The sequence below is a fragment of the Mizuhopecten yessoensis genome, unplaced genomic scaffold (assembly GCF_002113885.1).
Source record: "Mizuhopecten yessoensis strain PY_sf001 unplaced genomic scaffold, ASM211388v2 scaffold4823, whole genome shotgun sequence".
Classification (NCBI taxonomy): domain Eukaryota; kingdom Metazoa; phylum Mollusca; class Bivalvia; order Pectinida; family Pectinidae; genus Mizuhopecten; species Mizuhopecten yessoensis.
In genome coordinates, this window is record NW_018405739.1 from 67,818 (window position 1) to 83,228 (window position 15,411).

The 15,411-nt window shown below is 35.5% G+C and overlaps 1 protein-coding gene across 1 annotated transcript in view; it reads left to right on the forward strand.

The window, feature by feature from the left end:
* LOC110449804 (epithelial cell-transforming sequence 2 oncogene-like) overlaps positions 1 to 15,411 on the forward strand; it is a 48,705-nt gene that overhangs the window by 23,953 nt on the left and 9,341 nt on the right. Inside the window, exons 22-24 of the mRNA XM_021496892.1 lie at positions 95 to 160; positions 563 to 651; positions 11,953 to 12,125. Coding sequence (XP_021352567.1) covers positions 95 to 160; positions 563 to 651; positions 11,953 to 12,125 — 328 coding nt within the window. The remainder of the gene's footprint in view (positions 1 to 94; positions 161 to 562; positions 652 to 11,952; positions 12,126 to 15,411) is intronic.

The window sequence follows — 15,411 nt, forward strand, 5'->3', positions numbered from 1 at the left end:
TATAGACTGAATTAATTGGTGTGGTTTGTATTTCAGACTAAACTGAGACTGGAGCGGGACAGAACAATGTTAATTGGTGTGGTTTATATTTCAGACTAAACTGAGACTGGAGCGGGACAGGACAATGATAACACTACAGAAGTCCATTCTGAACTCACCAGTAAGTAAACTGACTTTACAAGCTGAGAAAGTAACTTGAGTTACCTCCCCTATACCTTTAACATTACCTCAGATGAAGAGTCCCCGTTATTCAGTTTATTTGGTGACAGTTGACCTAGCCATCAGAAACGTATTTGACAGAAGCAATGTGAACCATGTTGAAGGTGATAATTGGGGATTCAGGTTACCCTTGGTATCAATCAAAGAATTCTGCGGTAGAAAAAAACAATAAGGACATAATTATATTGGTTTCCCTTACCATATAACAGTACTTATACATGCATTTTACTTTGTAATAATATCATAAGGCACATTATAGTGTAGAGAGGTAGCTTTCTTGTGCTTTAATTCATGAAGAATGATACAATTACTGTCAAAGTTGTAAATTTCTGTGTTTTTGTAGAGTCTCCTGGAATCCAACCGCTACCTAATTAAACAGCTTGATGTGGCCAACCTCCGACCTCCAGCCAAGACCATGGTTCCTGAACTTAGGTAAGGGCTGAATGATGGCTTATTAGACAGTTTGCATTATTTATCCAGCAAAGTTAGGGCCCCCTTCATTAACGAAAAGCGTCATTATCTGCAGTTTCTGCTTACCAGTAATAACTCTAGCAAATATTTGCCAAATTCCTTCAAACTTCATAACAATGTTTGTGTTCCTCTGTCTTTCCACCCATCTCGGGCACTCTTTGATTTTCGTGTGATAATTGCTGTAGATATTGTTCAGATGTTTCAACCAAATTTTGTATGCAATCCGACTCATGCTAAGTTTGCCAACCGATGTGATTTGTGCATATTTATGGATAATCAATGAGGAATAGGGCTTTTTTTTCTTTCTTCAAGTTTCAAGCTTTACATTATGTCTCAACAGCAAGATACTTACTTGTTTAAACCTAACCTCAATAATGTTAACCTACAATATGTCCTGCAAGCAAGGACATAATTTCCACGAATTTGCTTGTTTTACACGGATGTACGATTGCAGGCTTCACAGTTACATGATTTGAACAATAATAATTTTGATTAATTAACTGTGGTTGTTATCAAGCATCAGGGAAGTATAGCAAATGAACAAAATAATCAATAAATACAGGTATATTGCATTGTTATGCAAAAATATTTTTGTCACATTTACCTGTAAATCAGTTCGATAAATAACGGAAATCTTTAATATTAATAATGCAAATGGTAATATTTGTGTGAAAGACTTTTTACAGTAAAATTTATTTATTTTGTGCGGAATAGTACACTTGTGAAGTGTATACCCATTAGCGGATAATCAATGTAAGAGTATATAGCATGAAAATCTCTAAAATTTGTTCTAGTTCGGATGTATTCGGGCGGACGCTCTTTAATAGGACTGTATATGTATTTAGAGATAAATGTGAGTAAAGTAACTACCAGGTACATTTCTTATTTGTCTTATTGACATTACTGGCTCAATGTACGAGTGTGTACTAATGTGCAGTGTAAATAATGATGTTACAGTTGCACTTTCAACAAGAATGATACATATCTTACACGTTTCTAGTTTTGTTGATGGTTGAAACTAATTATCAGTAATTCAAATTCATAAAACTGCCATACAATCTTAGTATTTGTTTTACTGCAAGCAACATGACAACAACCAATGATTTACTGACAGTTTTCATCCTGATGATAACCTACCAGTAAACAGAATACATCTCGGGTCATTTGAGTGCTCCTGCACTAGACGACTCAGTAAAGTTGAACCATTGGATAAGTCAAATATTTTGTATTGGTCCCATAGAACTTTTGAGTTTTACTGTATGCAGATGTTAAATAAATACAGTATCTATGTATACTTGTTTGAGGTAGATACAGTATCTATGTATACTTGTGTGAGGTAGATACAGTATCTATGTATACTTGTGTGAGGTAGATACAGTATCTATGTATACTTGTGTGAGGTAAATACAGTATCTATACTGATGCTTGGTTAATAAATACAGCTGTTACCACCTTCAGGTGAGTCACACTAATGAATGTCATTAATACATTTCAATCGATCCAAATGATTTTTTATGAGGTAGATTCAATTCATTTTATACCCTCAAACTCTTTTGGTACCATTCAAACTCAATTACAGGATTTTCAAGTTAAAGGGGGAAAGATTTGGAGTATTTTCGATCAGTGTCAATTGTTTGAAAATCAAAGTCTTTCATTTTTGCCCCCACCATTTTGAATGACACAGGTGTGAGATGAATGACAGGTGAATGATACGTATACTTACTCATTGAACCTCTTGTTCAGTCAAGTAAGCATTTTGTATACAAGATATTTCCAAGTGGATTTAATGTAAAGCTCATTCATATAGGTAATGAAAAGTGCTGAAATTGAGGTCTGCTTGAATGATGTGCTGATTATCTCCCCTTAGGCATGTCCACCTGGGTGGCAACTAGCCGACAATTTTGCAGGAAAATTGCAGAAAAGTGATGGAAAAGTGCTTGAATTTCGTCCTGTAATCACCATATGAACCATGTTACTGTAGAAGTGTTATAAATGATGTGCTTGTCATTTATGCAAATCAGAGGCTCATTACAGTTCCTCAAGTCTCATAAACATAAACCCTTTTTTGTTTGGAAGTTTGAATTATCCATTTTTTACTATTTATGAGCAACTTCTACAACACGTTTTATGAGTGTAGTGATGTAATGTCCCTTTAAACATTCATTGATTGGTTTATATTACGTGATAAACATTTGTGGCCAGTCATCCGTGTATAACTAGTGTCATTACTAATAGGATACGGTTATCTGTTAAGATCTAAATGGCAGTTATATGTATACACGTTTTTACCTCGGATCTGACATGTGCTTCTCACTTGATAATATGCTCAACCTACCATAGGTACATTAAAGTCACAAATAATCTTTTGTCATATAAGTTGTAAATTCAACTAGAATATTGGCACATATATGATGTCGTGTATATATTTTTTAACAAATTAGGTATTCATTTGGTGGATTAATTAAAAAAAAAAGAGGGGAAGTGGAAAACGCTTCTTGCCTTTTTTCTTAACTTCTTTATTAAATTCAGGTCGAAAAATTAAGATGAATATAACAAATAGCTAGACTTCCTATCTTTGACATTTTGTTAACCATTGTACAACACAGAATGGAATAAGAAATAATGATGTGCTGATTATCTCCCCTTAGGCCTGTCTGCAAAGTGGCAACCAGCTGACTAATAATCTAAAATTAGACCACTTTTTTTTGATGTCATCATCGTCTGCATAGCTAAAACTTTGGAAGCATTTCAACTAAAATAGAATGTAAAGTATGTCCTACTTGCCACCCAATGAAATGTATTTAACTGTAGTTATTTAATGCCTCATCATTGTTCATTTCTAACTGCATGTAAGGTTCTTTCAGTTTGATAAAAAAAAAATGTATTTCAAAACATTATACCGACATGGAAATACTCAAAATACAAACGGGATAACAAGAGCTTCTGTCTTACACTGAATAGCTTATCTTCTGGTACACTGATGATTACCTGGAGTTGATAAAAAGAATTTCACTTAAACTGTATCAAATGCCCATCTGTTTTCAATTATCATGTCTGAGACATTGTAATTCTCCACTATAGCATGGCAAGGTGACAGAAATTCAATTAACATGAAACGCAATTTTTTGTCTGTCTAAATACCTTTCCTTGGTACAGGGAGGAGAAAAAATACATTGTGCTACAGATGTATACTGACTTTTTGTTTCTGAATCCTGACCTTTAAAAAACCTGTAAATAACTTGATAAATATATGTTTGTCAGTGCTTTAAAAAAAACAAATGTTACTGTTGTGAAAACGCTTTTCTCTGGTATTTCAAAAGACAAGAACTGTCTTTTGGTGCTCACCTATCTGTATAGAACATCAGAGGATATCTCTCCGTACAGATGTACTTATTGTACTTGCATGGGCAGAATGGTGACCTAATTTCTCCCCTGGTGATTCTTTTCCTGGCCTTCATCTACATTATTATACAGAACACTGATACACATAGTTGTCCTAATGACTTTTCATCATGACACTAATATTCAGGTACAAGAAGCAGTGTAGTAGTGTCAGAAGTAGACTACCTGTACGTTGACTGTAATATCACTGTTTATACCCTTGTCCCAATGGGATTTGGACAGATTTTCTCCACTTTTTATTACTGCAATCCACCATTATTTGTCTTCTAAAGCATTGAAAGTGAAAATGTTCCAAAGACATGTAGTGAATGTTCCAGGGGATAAAAAGACCGGACATACTAGGCTGAGATTTACTGATAGTGAATGAGCAACTTTTTCTGTGTCTGCTGGTGTTAACAAACAAATAATGTGATCTCAGGTATCTAGAATTTTGTTTTCCCGACAGTTACTGTACAAAGCTTGTCTTTATTCAGGGTGAAATTATCTCAAATTTACGGAGAGATATACACATGTAAGGGGTTGATAGAAAAAAAATCTGTTTGGCTGATAACATTGCAACATGGCTTAGCCTAATAGACACGCGCCTAGCAATGCAGAGAAAAAAAACAAATTAAAAGACAAAATCTCCGTTTCAGATGGCCGTGGTAGTGATATTTTGGTAATAGCCTGTGGCTGCCAAAGGTTACTCTTTCAGGTTAAAAAATTGCTGAATTGTACGAAACACAAAGGAATTTTGTTTTTCATTTTCTAATTAAAGTAACATGTTTTGAAAAAGCTGCCAAAGGTAAATGTTTCAGTTAAAAATGTTGGAATTAAAAGAAAACAAGACTATTTAGTTTTTCTTTCTTTTTGATATATCCCATTCAACTGTATATTATTTTGGAAAGCTGCCAAAAGGACTTTTTCTGCAAACTTTAAAAAAAAATCCATGATTTGTTTTTGTTCTGCACAAACAGGTGTTTGAGTGCCAGGGGGACTAGGGGACAGGAGAGATGTACTCTATAGCTGGTGATATATGGGGAACCTAAGCTGTGTATCAGGCACTAATTAGTAGGATAGGACTATTGTCAGGGGTCTGGAATACATCATCATTGACCCACAGACATACAGGTGCCACCATCATATGACCTCTGACCTTTCACTTATATAGTCACTGTCATGACCTCCCACTTCAGATATAAAATGTACTCTAAAAATATAAAATATATGCTGAGCTGATGTTTTTGTGAATGTTATGATTTACTACAAGTGTACAAGTCCTGAAAATTAGTGAGACTGTAATGTCAAAACTTAAATACTATAAATTCAAGTCATATTTGAAAACTTCAGAAACTTCTAACAAAACATCTGGGAAACATTGGATGTGCCGAGTTAGCAACCTGTGCACCTGTTGTCAGGACTGAGACCTGTAAACAGACCTTAAAGTGTCTGGCCTGGATCAGACTCTCCCAGTGGAATGGCCTTAGATGGGAGCCTTGTGTTGTGTGTACCTGTTAAATACATCTCTGATGTACACCAACATCTGTCTGGTGTACCAGGTTGCGTCATATACAGAAATATAGATGGGCTGGTATAGGTATGGCGTGATCAGGATAAAATTTATGGTGTCTGTTGCCTTTTAAATAGTATAGTAGGTGGTTACTTGAGGAATAAAGCTGATATTTTTTGTGAGATAGCCATTGTAATAGATGTCAAACCTGAGGTGTCATATACCTGATGATGTTATCTGGAGATTAGCGGAGAAATACTAGCTCCAACGGGATGCTTGTCCAAAGGAGAACTATGTACAAGTTCTTCTGAATTTGAACCATACCGGTAAAATAAAATAATAAGATATTTAACAGAGTGAGATCATGTTACAGAATGTGTTTGAAACACTTTTTTCAATACATCACCTAACTTTATCCGCAACTTTGTAAAAGTTATAAGGCTGTTTTTCTCAAGGGATAATTGGAGGGGTGAGGGTCAAGTATCACAATGTGCTGACTAGGGAAAATGTTTTACTGCCTTTGTCCAGGTAGATACTGAAGGTTGAAGGTCATACAGGTGTAGTACCAGCTACACAGGTAGAAATGAGCTGATTCTTGGTTGGATATAACATATATGAGGGGGTATTAATAGCGGCTGATTTAACCTGGCTGTCAAAGCACCGAGAAATTGATTGTGTGAGTCATGAGTTTCTCCCTGGCATTGATAGATCAGCTGATCACACACAGCTGATTCCAGAACAGCTGATCCAAGTTGTTTTATTATTTTGTAAATAATGCAAACTTTCCCAAATTACCTAAATTTGCCTGAGGTTTCAGCACCTGAGTAGGTAAACGGAGCTTGTGTTTGTGTGTGTATATACACATTATCTATGGGAGGGGTGACAAATGAAGAGGATTGGCTTTTTTCTAGGTTTCTGGAAGGTTTATATCAACATTAATTAAAACATAATAAATATAAGTAAAATTCATCATAAAAATTAAATGGTATGAACTCATTTATCTGCATAAAAGACTGCAGAATATTTAGGTACCGTTTTACAGGGTGATGTATACAAACTTAATCTAGCTCTTGCTGTGTATTGGTCTTGATACTTTAACACATGAGGTAATATTGAGGTTATCAGATATTGTGTTACAAGTCCTTTCTGCTTCACATTGAAATGCTAACAATTTCATTTCAATTCCAATTTAAAGTGTTAGCTTACAATTCCCAAATTCTAAAGTGCTATTGAAATAAAAAAACACAAGTTTGTACAAAAGTGAGTTACCTGCTCAGGGTTTATAGACCAATATTTCATTGATATATATGATAATATGACATAATTGTAGACCATATTTTTATATCAAATTTAAAGGGGCTCGTCGGGAAAAAAACAACAAAATAAATGGGTCTAAATGCCTTCTCGGGTCTTCCAAAAGTTATACCAAGGCAATATGATGGTCGAGTTCTGCTTGCAATGTCCAGTTTTGACCACTGAAATCTCGGGGAAGCCCCGCGTAAATTTAGCGCAGATCTATTTATATATGTCACGTGGTTGTTTTGAAAGTGAGGCAGTGAAGATAACAACAATTGCACACCGTCATGTGCCATGTCGGACTCAACTAGCGGACAAGACAGCAATACTATACATAAATAATTGTTTTCAAAGGTCATGTATGATGCAAGTGTAGTATTCCTACCTATGTGTTGTTATATTTAACGGTATTGATACCTCATGCCTGTCATGACTTTTGCATGCATCTTTTTCTTTCACCGCGATGTTTACAGTTGGCCTTGTTGATGACGCGCGTGCGGTAAAATTACATCACTGATCTGGGTCAATTGAGAGTTTTAGACTGTCACGTGACGATTTAGGATTCCTTAATATAATTAAAAAAATTACTCTTAGGGAGTGATTTTCGGCAAAATTTGAATCGGTATATTTCATAAGAAGGTATTTTAAACATGTGTATGCCATTTTAGCAAATATGACATTTTTCCCGGACCAGCCCCTTTAATACCCTTGTGGACCTGAGTTATTGTTTTACACCTGTATTAAAGTTCTTTCTGCACTGTCTAACACTGTACTTTGGGGAATACTGTCAGTACTGCAATTTACCAGCAATATAATAAGTCCTTTTCATGGAGTCAAACCAACTAACTTTTATTTAGTCCAAAAATGGTTCCTTTTCATCCCCTCATAGTCTCCCTAAAGGCACCAACAACCTCACTTCTTCCAAAATAATAATAAAAAAAAATTGAAAGATGGGTCCCTGGTGATTTCTGTGTTTTAAAACATTATGTATCTAGAGTATATATAAAAGATTCTAAAAAATTGGCGTTATTGGAGAGATATCAGTTTAAGAAGACGATACATGAATCTTTCAGAAGACGTATAGGTATATACATTTGTATATGCTCATTTCTGAGTCTGATGGATTTTAAGGTCTTTTCTATCATCCTTTTTCACTGACACTTATCTCCCTTTAAGCCCTATGGTTAGCCCTTGTTGACTCACTTTCCTTAAAGGGCAAATTTTATAAAGTGTATACACTTTTGGTACATTTATAAATGTACATACAAAAGATAACCTGAGTTTTAAATATTCTAACCTGTTTTTACTGTAGATTTAATTTCCCACATTTAATGCACCCAGACAGCCAACTAATGACCCATGTACCTCTTTGTCCCTTCCATATACCATATGTTGGCCTGTAAACACAGACTATTGTCACACATAGGAAAAGATAATAAGTTGTCAAAATGTGACAAGTGTCCCAGCTGATAAATGGTACCCAAGAGAGAGAGGGGGTCTGGGTGTGAAATGAGGACGCTGATGACAGAAGGTTAACACACGTTGTTTAGGTGGCTTTGATAAAGTTTAATCGACCAAGCTGGGGATGTTATTCAACTAGCTACATCAACAAATCCCAGCTTAATGGTGATGACAACCCACCATTAACATCTCCCTTTGATCCAGAAATTTAAAACTTTTGTACTTAAAAATTGTCACTTGTTTATTCTGATACTCACAAACATTTTTATCTTCAGGCTTTGTGAAGAAACACTTGAGTTAATAAGTAGCCTGTAAATAATAAACAACAACAAAAGTCTTGATATCCTGTTTCTTTGATTACAATGCACCATCAATACCTTTTACATATCCTGGTACAGGGCTTAATATAAAGGTTGTTGAAACCTGTACCCAATGTTATCATAAAGAAATAAAATATGTTAAAAACTCTTCAATCTCTTTATCTATGAAATTGTTAACTTATTTGGCGTCCTGCTTTTCCAATCTGTGGCCTAATTTTGCTCTAATTAGACAATTTCCTATTTAAACATTGAATATAAAAGTCTCTTTTCCCTATGTCCGGACCCAATCTTTGTCCATGTCATATTTTAACTTCTGTACACTTGTCACAGCAGTATTCCAATAACTGAACATTAGACTATTCTTTACTTAAAACACTATAACTTTGTATTTATCTCTGCTGGGTACATTTGGACCTGAAATATTTGACACCTCAAACCAAATCTTTGTCCTCTAAGTGTAATCATATACCTTGTATACTCTTCACTGGTCATATGATGCTGTTCTGCCCAGGTTCAATATTTGTTACCTAGTTTAACACCCAGAAATTTAATGGTGTAATATTGTATGAGCTGGACTTTGATGATTTATGTAATAATATATACAAATGTTGGGGAGGGGGAAGGGAGGGGTTCCTATTTCTAACACCAGATATTTAAGCCTTGTCTCTTTAAAGGATAGTTTCATTGTTTCCTACCATGAAACAGTTAATACTGACAGCATGTCTTTCCCTCTGATCCTTAGGCTCAGGAGAGTTACAGATTTTAATGTGTCGCCTTTCCCACCCCCATTTAATCTAAAAGTTTTAAACCTTTCTGATAATAAACATCCAACTTTTGTTCTGTGATCTGTGTAAATTGTAAGTATTGGTGAGGATGGCCTGTGGGCAGTAACTTAAAGGTGTTAAAGCTTAGCACTAGGATGTGTGACTGGACAGTCCTTATCTCAGCTAGACACAACACTCTGCCTTTCATATTACACAACTCTTACATACCTAATAACATACACATCAGCAATGGCCGACCTTCAGGGGGTGTCTCCTGGCCTTGTGGTTTGTGTAAGAGGTGTAAGTCATGTCTCATTACCCCTGTATGAAGTAACAGGTTCTTGACTGTAAGGCAGTTATGTACTCGGGTAATTGGATTTGGTCTGAGGTGGTTTTAAAAGTACCTATTTCGTTGAAATGGTCATTACCAATAATTAGTTGACCAAGACTAATCATATGTCAGGGTGTGATTTAAATGAGCATCATGCCATCTACATTAGGGTGTCAGGCCTAATGTGATATGTCAGTAACATACAGAATATAGTGGTGTCCTTTCACTCAAGGTCACACATATATACATTAATCAAACATACCTACAGGACACTTTCATTTTACTTTCAATATAACTTAAATTAACTTCCAAGGACTTTCAAATGAAATTGAAACATTTTAACTGGAACCTTTATGTTTGCCAGGTTTCTGTTCATTTTTTATTCAGTCTGTAAATTATAGACATGATTTATACAAATTTTATTATGGGTTAATAGAAATGGAATAAAAAAAAATGTGAATATGCTCTTGATTCATTAAAAATCAGTTGACAAAATGCTAAGCTTGATTTGCCAATGGAAACTCAATAGTTCTAATTTATTCAAGATAAAATCAAACTTTCCCTCTGTTATATATAGCTGTTGAAAAGTGAATATTGCCTTGGCTTGGAACAACTAGCATTAGAACATGACTGTGGGGGAATGTCGTTAGTGAGCTTTGGTGTATGTCAGACAGTGAGGAATGACCTGACTACAGGTTTCCTACAGATAATGCTAAGTAATAACAGTCCATGTCACAGGGCGTTCCCACATTGTCAACTTATATACGTTTGTTTCCAGATGAATAGTCATAAAGTCAGTTGGCAGCTTTGTTGTAGACTATAATGGCGCTATGAATTGGAAAAAAATAAAGACAGTTCTTTTTAAAACTTGAAAGGAAGTCATTAAAAATGATAACCTGTAATACATTATTCAGTCTCAAGAAAATAGAACTGCAATGACTGAGAATTTATTTTAATAAGAACAGATTTGGAAAAGGGTTTCATACCTATTGTGTGTATGCTACCTTACCAAACAATTTTAACTCAGCATTACCTGAGTGTAATTGATTATTCAAGTCCAAATTACTATTCCTTGAAGTTAATGGTTGTGAAGGTCTTTTATAAACATCATGTGGTAGTTTCTGTGTCAAGATAAGATAGCATTCATCCTTAAGTCTCTGTCACAGTAAGGTAGCATACATCCTTTAGTATCCGTGTTACAGTCAATGGTAGCATACATCCTTTAGTATCTATGTCACAGTCAAAGGTAGCATACATCCTTAAGTCACCATGTCACAACAAGAGCCTGGCACACCTCCATAGTGATGGATAGGTAGATGAAGTGTTTGATATATGTGATTGCTTACTCATAACCGTTGAAAGAAACGTTCATCATTGCAGACCTGGTCAAACTTAGTGCACTAGCTGTAATGACAGCGCATCTGATCTGTCAACTTTTGTCACATGATGTAATTATCTACACCCTACAGGAAATGTTATTTCAGCAAAACATTTAACTAGTTGTTTGTATTCATATTAAAGCTAGCTAAAATCATGCCAACATTTTTTGTCACATAAAATTATTGCTCTTGCATCTTTAAGATTATGCGTGTCTTCATTGCAATGACTTAATGTGACAGATTTTTGAAGGATCAAACTTTAATTGCAAGAATGTGACAGAATTTTGAAGATTCTGATCCAATGATGAACTTACCATCTTGGTCAAGCGTGAAAAAAAACAGAAAACAAAATAGAGGAAATAGTTTCCCTGTCTTATTTCAGTATTTACTGGTATGTTGAAGTTAAAATATTTCAGATTTTTAGGTAAACTGGTTAGAAGGGCTAGATAAGGATTTGCCATATAGCATGGCAACCATTGTTGATCTGATATTAACTTTACTGCTACAAATAAACTACTTGTCCAGAACAGCTAAAGGAGTTTTGACTAAATTTAGTGTAGTGCATACCTTGGTCAGGAGCATTCATTGATGTTGATATACTTGTAACATTAAATCATTGCTCTTATTTCTTCCATTACACTTATCCCATGAAAGGATGTGGCCCCTTGAGGACAGAGGAGCAGAAACCAATAGAGGAAACAGTTATGTCTGTAAAAAGTCTACTTCTGAAGTATGGTTTGACATTTTTGTAATGCAGTCGTTCATTATTGTGTTGATTTTGATTTTATTATTAGTGTCCCATTAAATCTGTATATTTTAGGGTGTACCAGCAGTTCGAGGAGCTTGGCCTGTTTCTGTTCAACGATGCCCTGGTGATCACACGACGCACATCCAGACATTTTCCGTTCACACGTGCTGTTGAGCACACATACAGGTTTGAGACCAGTTTGTCCCTGGCACGTCTCAAAGTCATTGGCCTTGACAACACCAAATGTAAGTAACTAGAGGTCATCTTCATTAAACATTGTCTTTCCGAAATCATAGTCTTTATAGTAGTAAAACACAAGCGTTCATGGTTTATGGTTTTCAAGCAGCCCATTGACTTATCTGTCATGATGTGCTATTATTGGCGTGACGTCAATGAATTGCTGAAGTGGAAAATTATTTATAAGTGATTTCCCACTAGGGCTGTCTGTCAGGACTGCTTGGTTTTGCTGAAGTGGTCTAGAAAAATAAGATGTTCCCCACTAGGGCTGTCTGTCAGTTCTGCTTGGTTTTGCTGAAGTGGACTAGAAAAATAAGAGATTTCCCACAAGGGGAGTCTGTCAGTTCTGCTTGGTTTTGCTGAAGTGGGCTAGAAAAATAAGAGATTTCCCGCAAGGGGTGTCTGTCAGTTCTGCTTGGTTTTGCTGAAGTGGACTAGTAAAATAAGAGATTTCCCACTAGGGCTGTCTGTCAGGACTGCTTGGTTTTGCTGAAGTGGTCTAGAAAAATAAGAGGTTTCCCACTAGGGCTGTCTGTCAGGACTGGTTTTTCTGAAGTGGTCTAAAAAATAAGTGATTTCCCACTAGGGCTGGTTGTCAGGTCTGGTTTTGCTGAAGTGGACTAGAAAAATTAGTGATGTATTAGGTAGTCTCTGTAAATTGGTCAGCCTTTTTTACTGTATAGAGTCAAGCTGAACAGCTGAATTTTACATTTTATTAAAGTATTTGTGAGAGAAAAGGGCCATTCCTTACATAATACAACCAATAGATTTTCTATATCATGCTATATAACCCAATAAACTTTCTAATTACCAGGTAATGGGAAATTTTATGCTGAAATAGACTCATTACTCACTGAATCATATAGTGCTTTTGAAGGAAAAATCAATGTCTTTTATGGCTCTTATATGGTTGAAATGGCATTTTAAATAAAAATATAGAAAAAAATTAACATAATCCTTGATGGAAGAAGTGATTGGCAAATGAATTGATTGGAAATCTGAAAATACCAAAATACCCAGACATTTTTAACACCTCATAGCACTTAACGCTGCTAGGATTTCTGATTATAAATCCTATGTGTAATAATTGCCAGATTACAGCTTTATTGACCATTCAGTAAGAAAGGTTTGGGCTGAGAGCATTTATTGGAAATTCAAGGAGGTGATTATCGAGTTAATATAACCAGAACTTGTACATTCAGAAAGGGAAGGCACTAGTGGTGAGAATGCTTGTTGTGTCTGAAATAGACTTGTGTATGTCAATTTATCAGGAATGAAATTTTCTTGGAGGAAATGTAGGATTTACAAGTCCTGTTAAAAACAGGTAGTGTTTTACCTCAGCATTGTCATGTTGAGGGAATTTTAAATTGCATTGCAGTACTTCCAGGCCCGAAATTAATTGATGGATTTGGTACATTGTACAAGAACCTTACTGTATATGATCTAGGTCTACAAGATGTTTTTATCTTGTCCGAGATCTAGATATAACATCATGCATACAGTCCTGTCCTACACAAGGTGTACAGTCAAACTTTGGCTAAGATTATAATGACCTGGTCTGCCTGTCATATCCAAGATCTAAGTGGATGTATGAACTCTTGTATGCAAGATCTGTAGCCAGATTTCATTGAATAAATTAGTTAACTGCCCAGTAGAAATCAGCATAAGTGAAGACAAGGAAACACCCATGTTTTTTTTGCATATTGTTCAAAGTAGCAACTTTGACGGCCTGTAAAAAATAAGTGTTTATTTGAAAAAATTAAGCATACTGCGCATGCTTTACCAGGATTTTTTTCCTGCAGTTTAACTTTTGCCATTTTGCCTTCTGTATTGTGGGCAAATTTACCATTACAGTGAACTTTAGTTGATGAATAATGAATATATAGTTATCAAATGTGAAATGCGTAATTAAAACGAGGCAAATAGATATTTTACGGACATGAGGTGAAAATTTGACTGGGCGAAAGTTTTCTTATATACAGTATACTGCTTACAGTCTATTTACATTGTGAAATATTTACATAAGCTGCCATGTTTAGCCACACAATATCTCCATGGAGTTCTTGCAAATCCAGCAAACCCGATGTACACAGGTTACCATAAAATGTACTCCAATTAAGGAATACATCTGCCTATACCTTTATTAGCTGATGATCAGTGCAAATTGAGCAGGCCCTTGGTGCAAAGACAGGCTGTATTGTCCAAGATCCAGGTGGAAATTCAGAGGTTGTCATGTCCAAAATCTAGGTGTACAATGAGACAATAAATGTCCAGGATCTAGGTGTTTGGTTTAACAATGCCAACTGTCACAGCTTTATACAGAGGTTACTATGATATATAGATGTAACTGGGAGATTTCAGCCAGTCACATGTGACAGTGTAAAATTTCTTGGATGAGTTGATTCTAGAAATAGAAGAAAACACACTCTCTTATCCAAAACCCATACTTTCCAACTTTTTAAAGTTTCCATGGGGGAGATTGCACATTCTCAGAATAAAAAGCATTTTTTTCGTCCAAAATCGGGAGTCTCTCCTATAAACAGGGAGAGTTGGCAAGTATGAAGACTTGGGTGAAATAGTTCTAAATTTGAGTGTTAATTAGGTCGTTCTGTGAAAAGATTCTTGTAGCACAATATAATGTGTATATTTGGTTATAGATGTGCGAGAGTCTATGAGCCCCCTCATCTCGATTCAGAACTGGCCCACTGCGGCGTTTCCAGATGGCTTTCTTTATCTGCTGCTTGAACAGATTGCTCTCTCTGTCCAATGCAGTTATCCCAGTCAATTACATGATATTTCATGGGCTGTGTCCACATCTATGACTATATAGTATTAAACAAAGCGTAAGGATCATTTCAGTACATAAATAACAACTACTTGTACATATTTTACACCTTTGTGTACATACGCTTCACTGGTCATTTGTCTGATGAAGGTGACATAGTACATATCGTACAAGTCATCAAAATGTCACATTTAAACACCTTTTGGTTGTGCTACAAGAATCTTTTCACAATCCATACTTATAATTACCAACCTGTAGAAAATGTTAAAAAATATAGGAGTGTTAGGTCACTTTAAACTTAAAGCTGTTTAGAGATGAGCTGTCTGTTACAGTCCCTGTAAAGCTAGTGTCTAGTTTATAACTATTGAGGTCTGTTTATTTAGAATGTAACAATATTGGTGTAATATGAAACACATTACTCTGCAGGAATTGATCCATTTGACATTGTAATTGCCTGATGCACATACTGTGTGTGTTTGTTACTGGTACAGAACACTTCATTAAGTTAT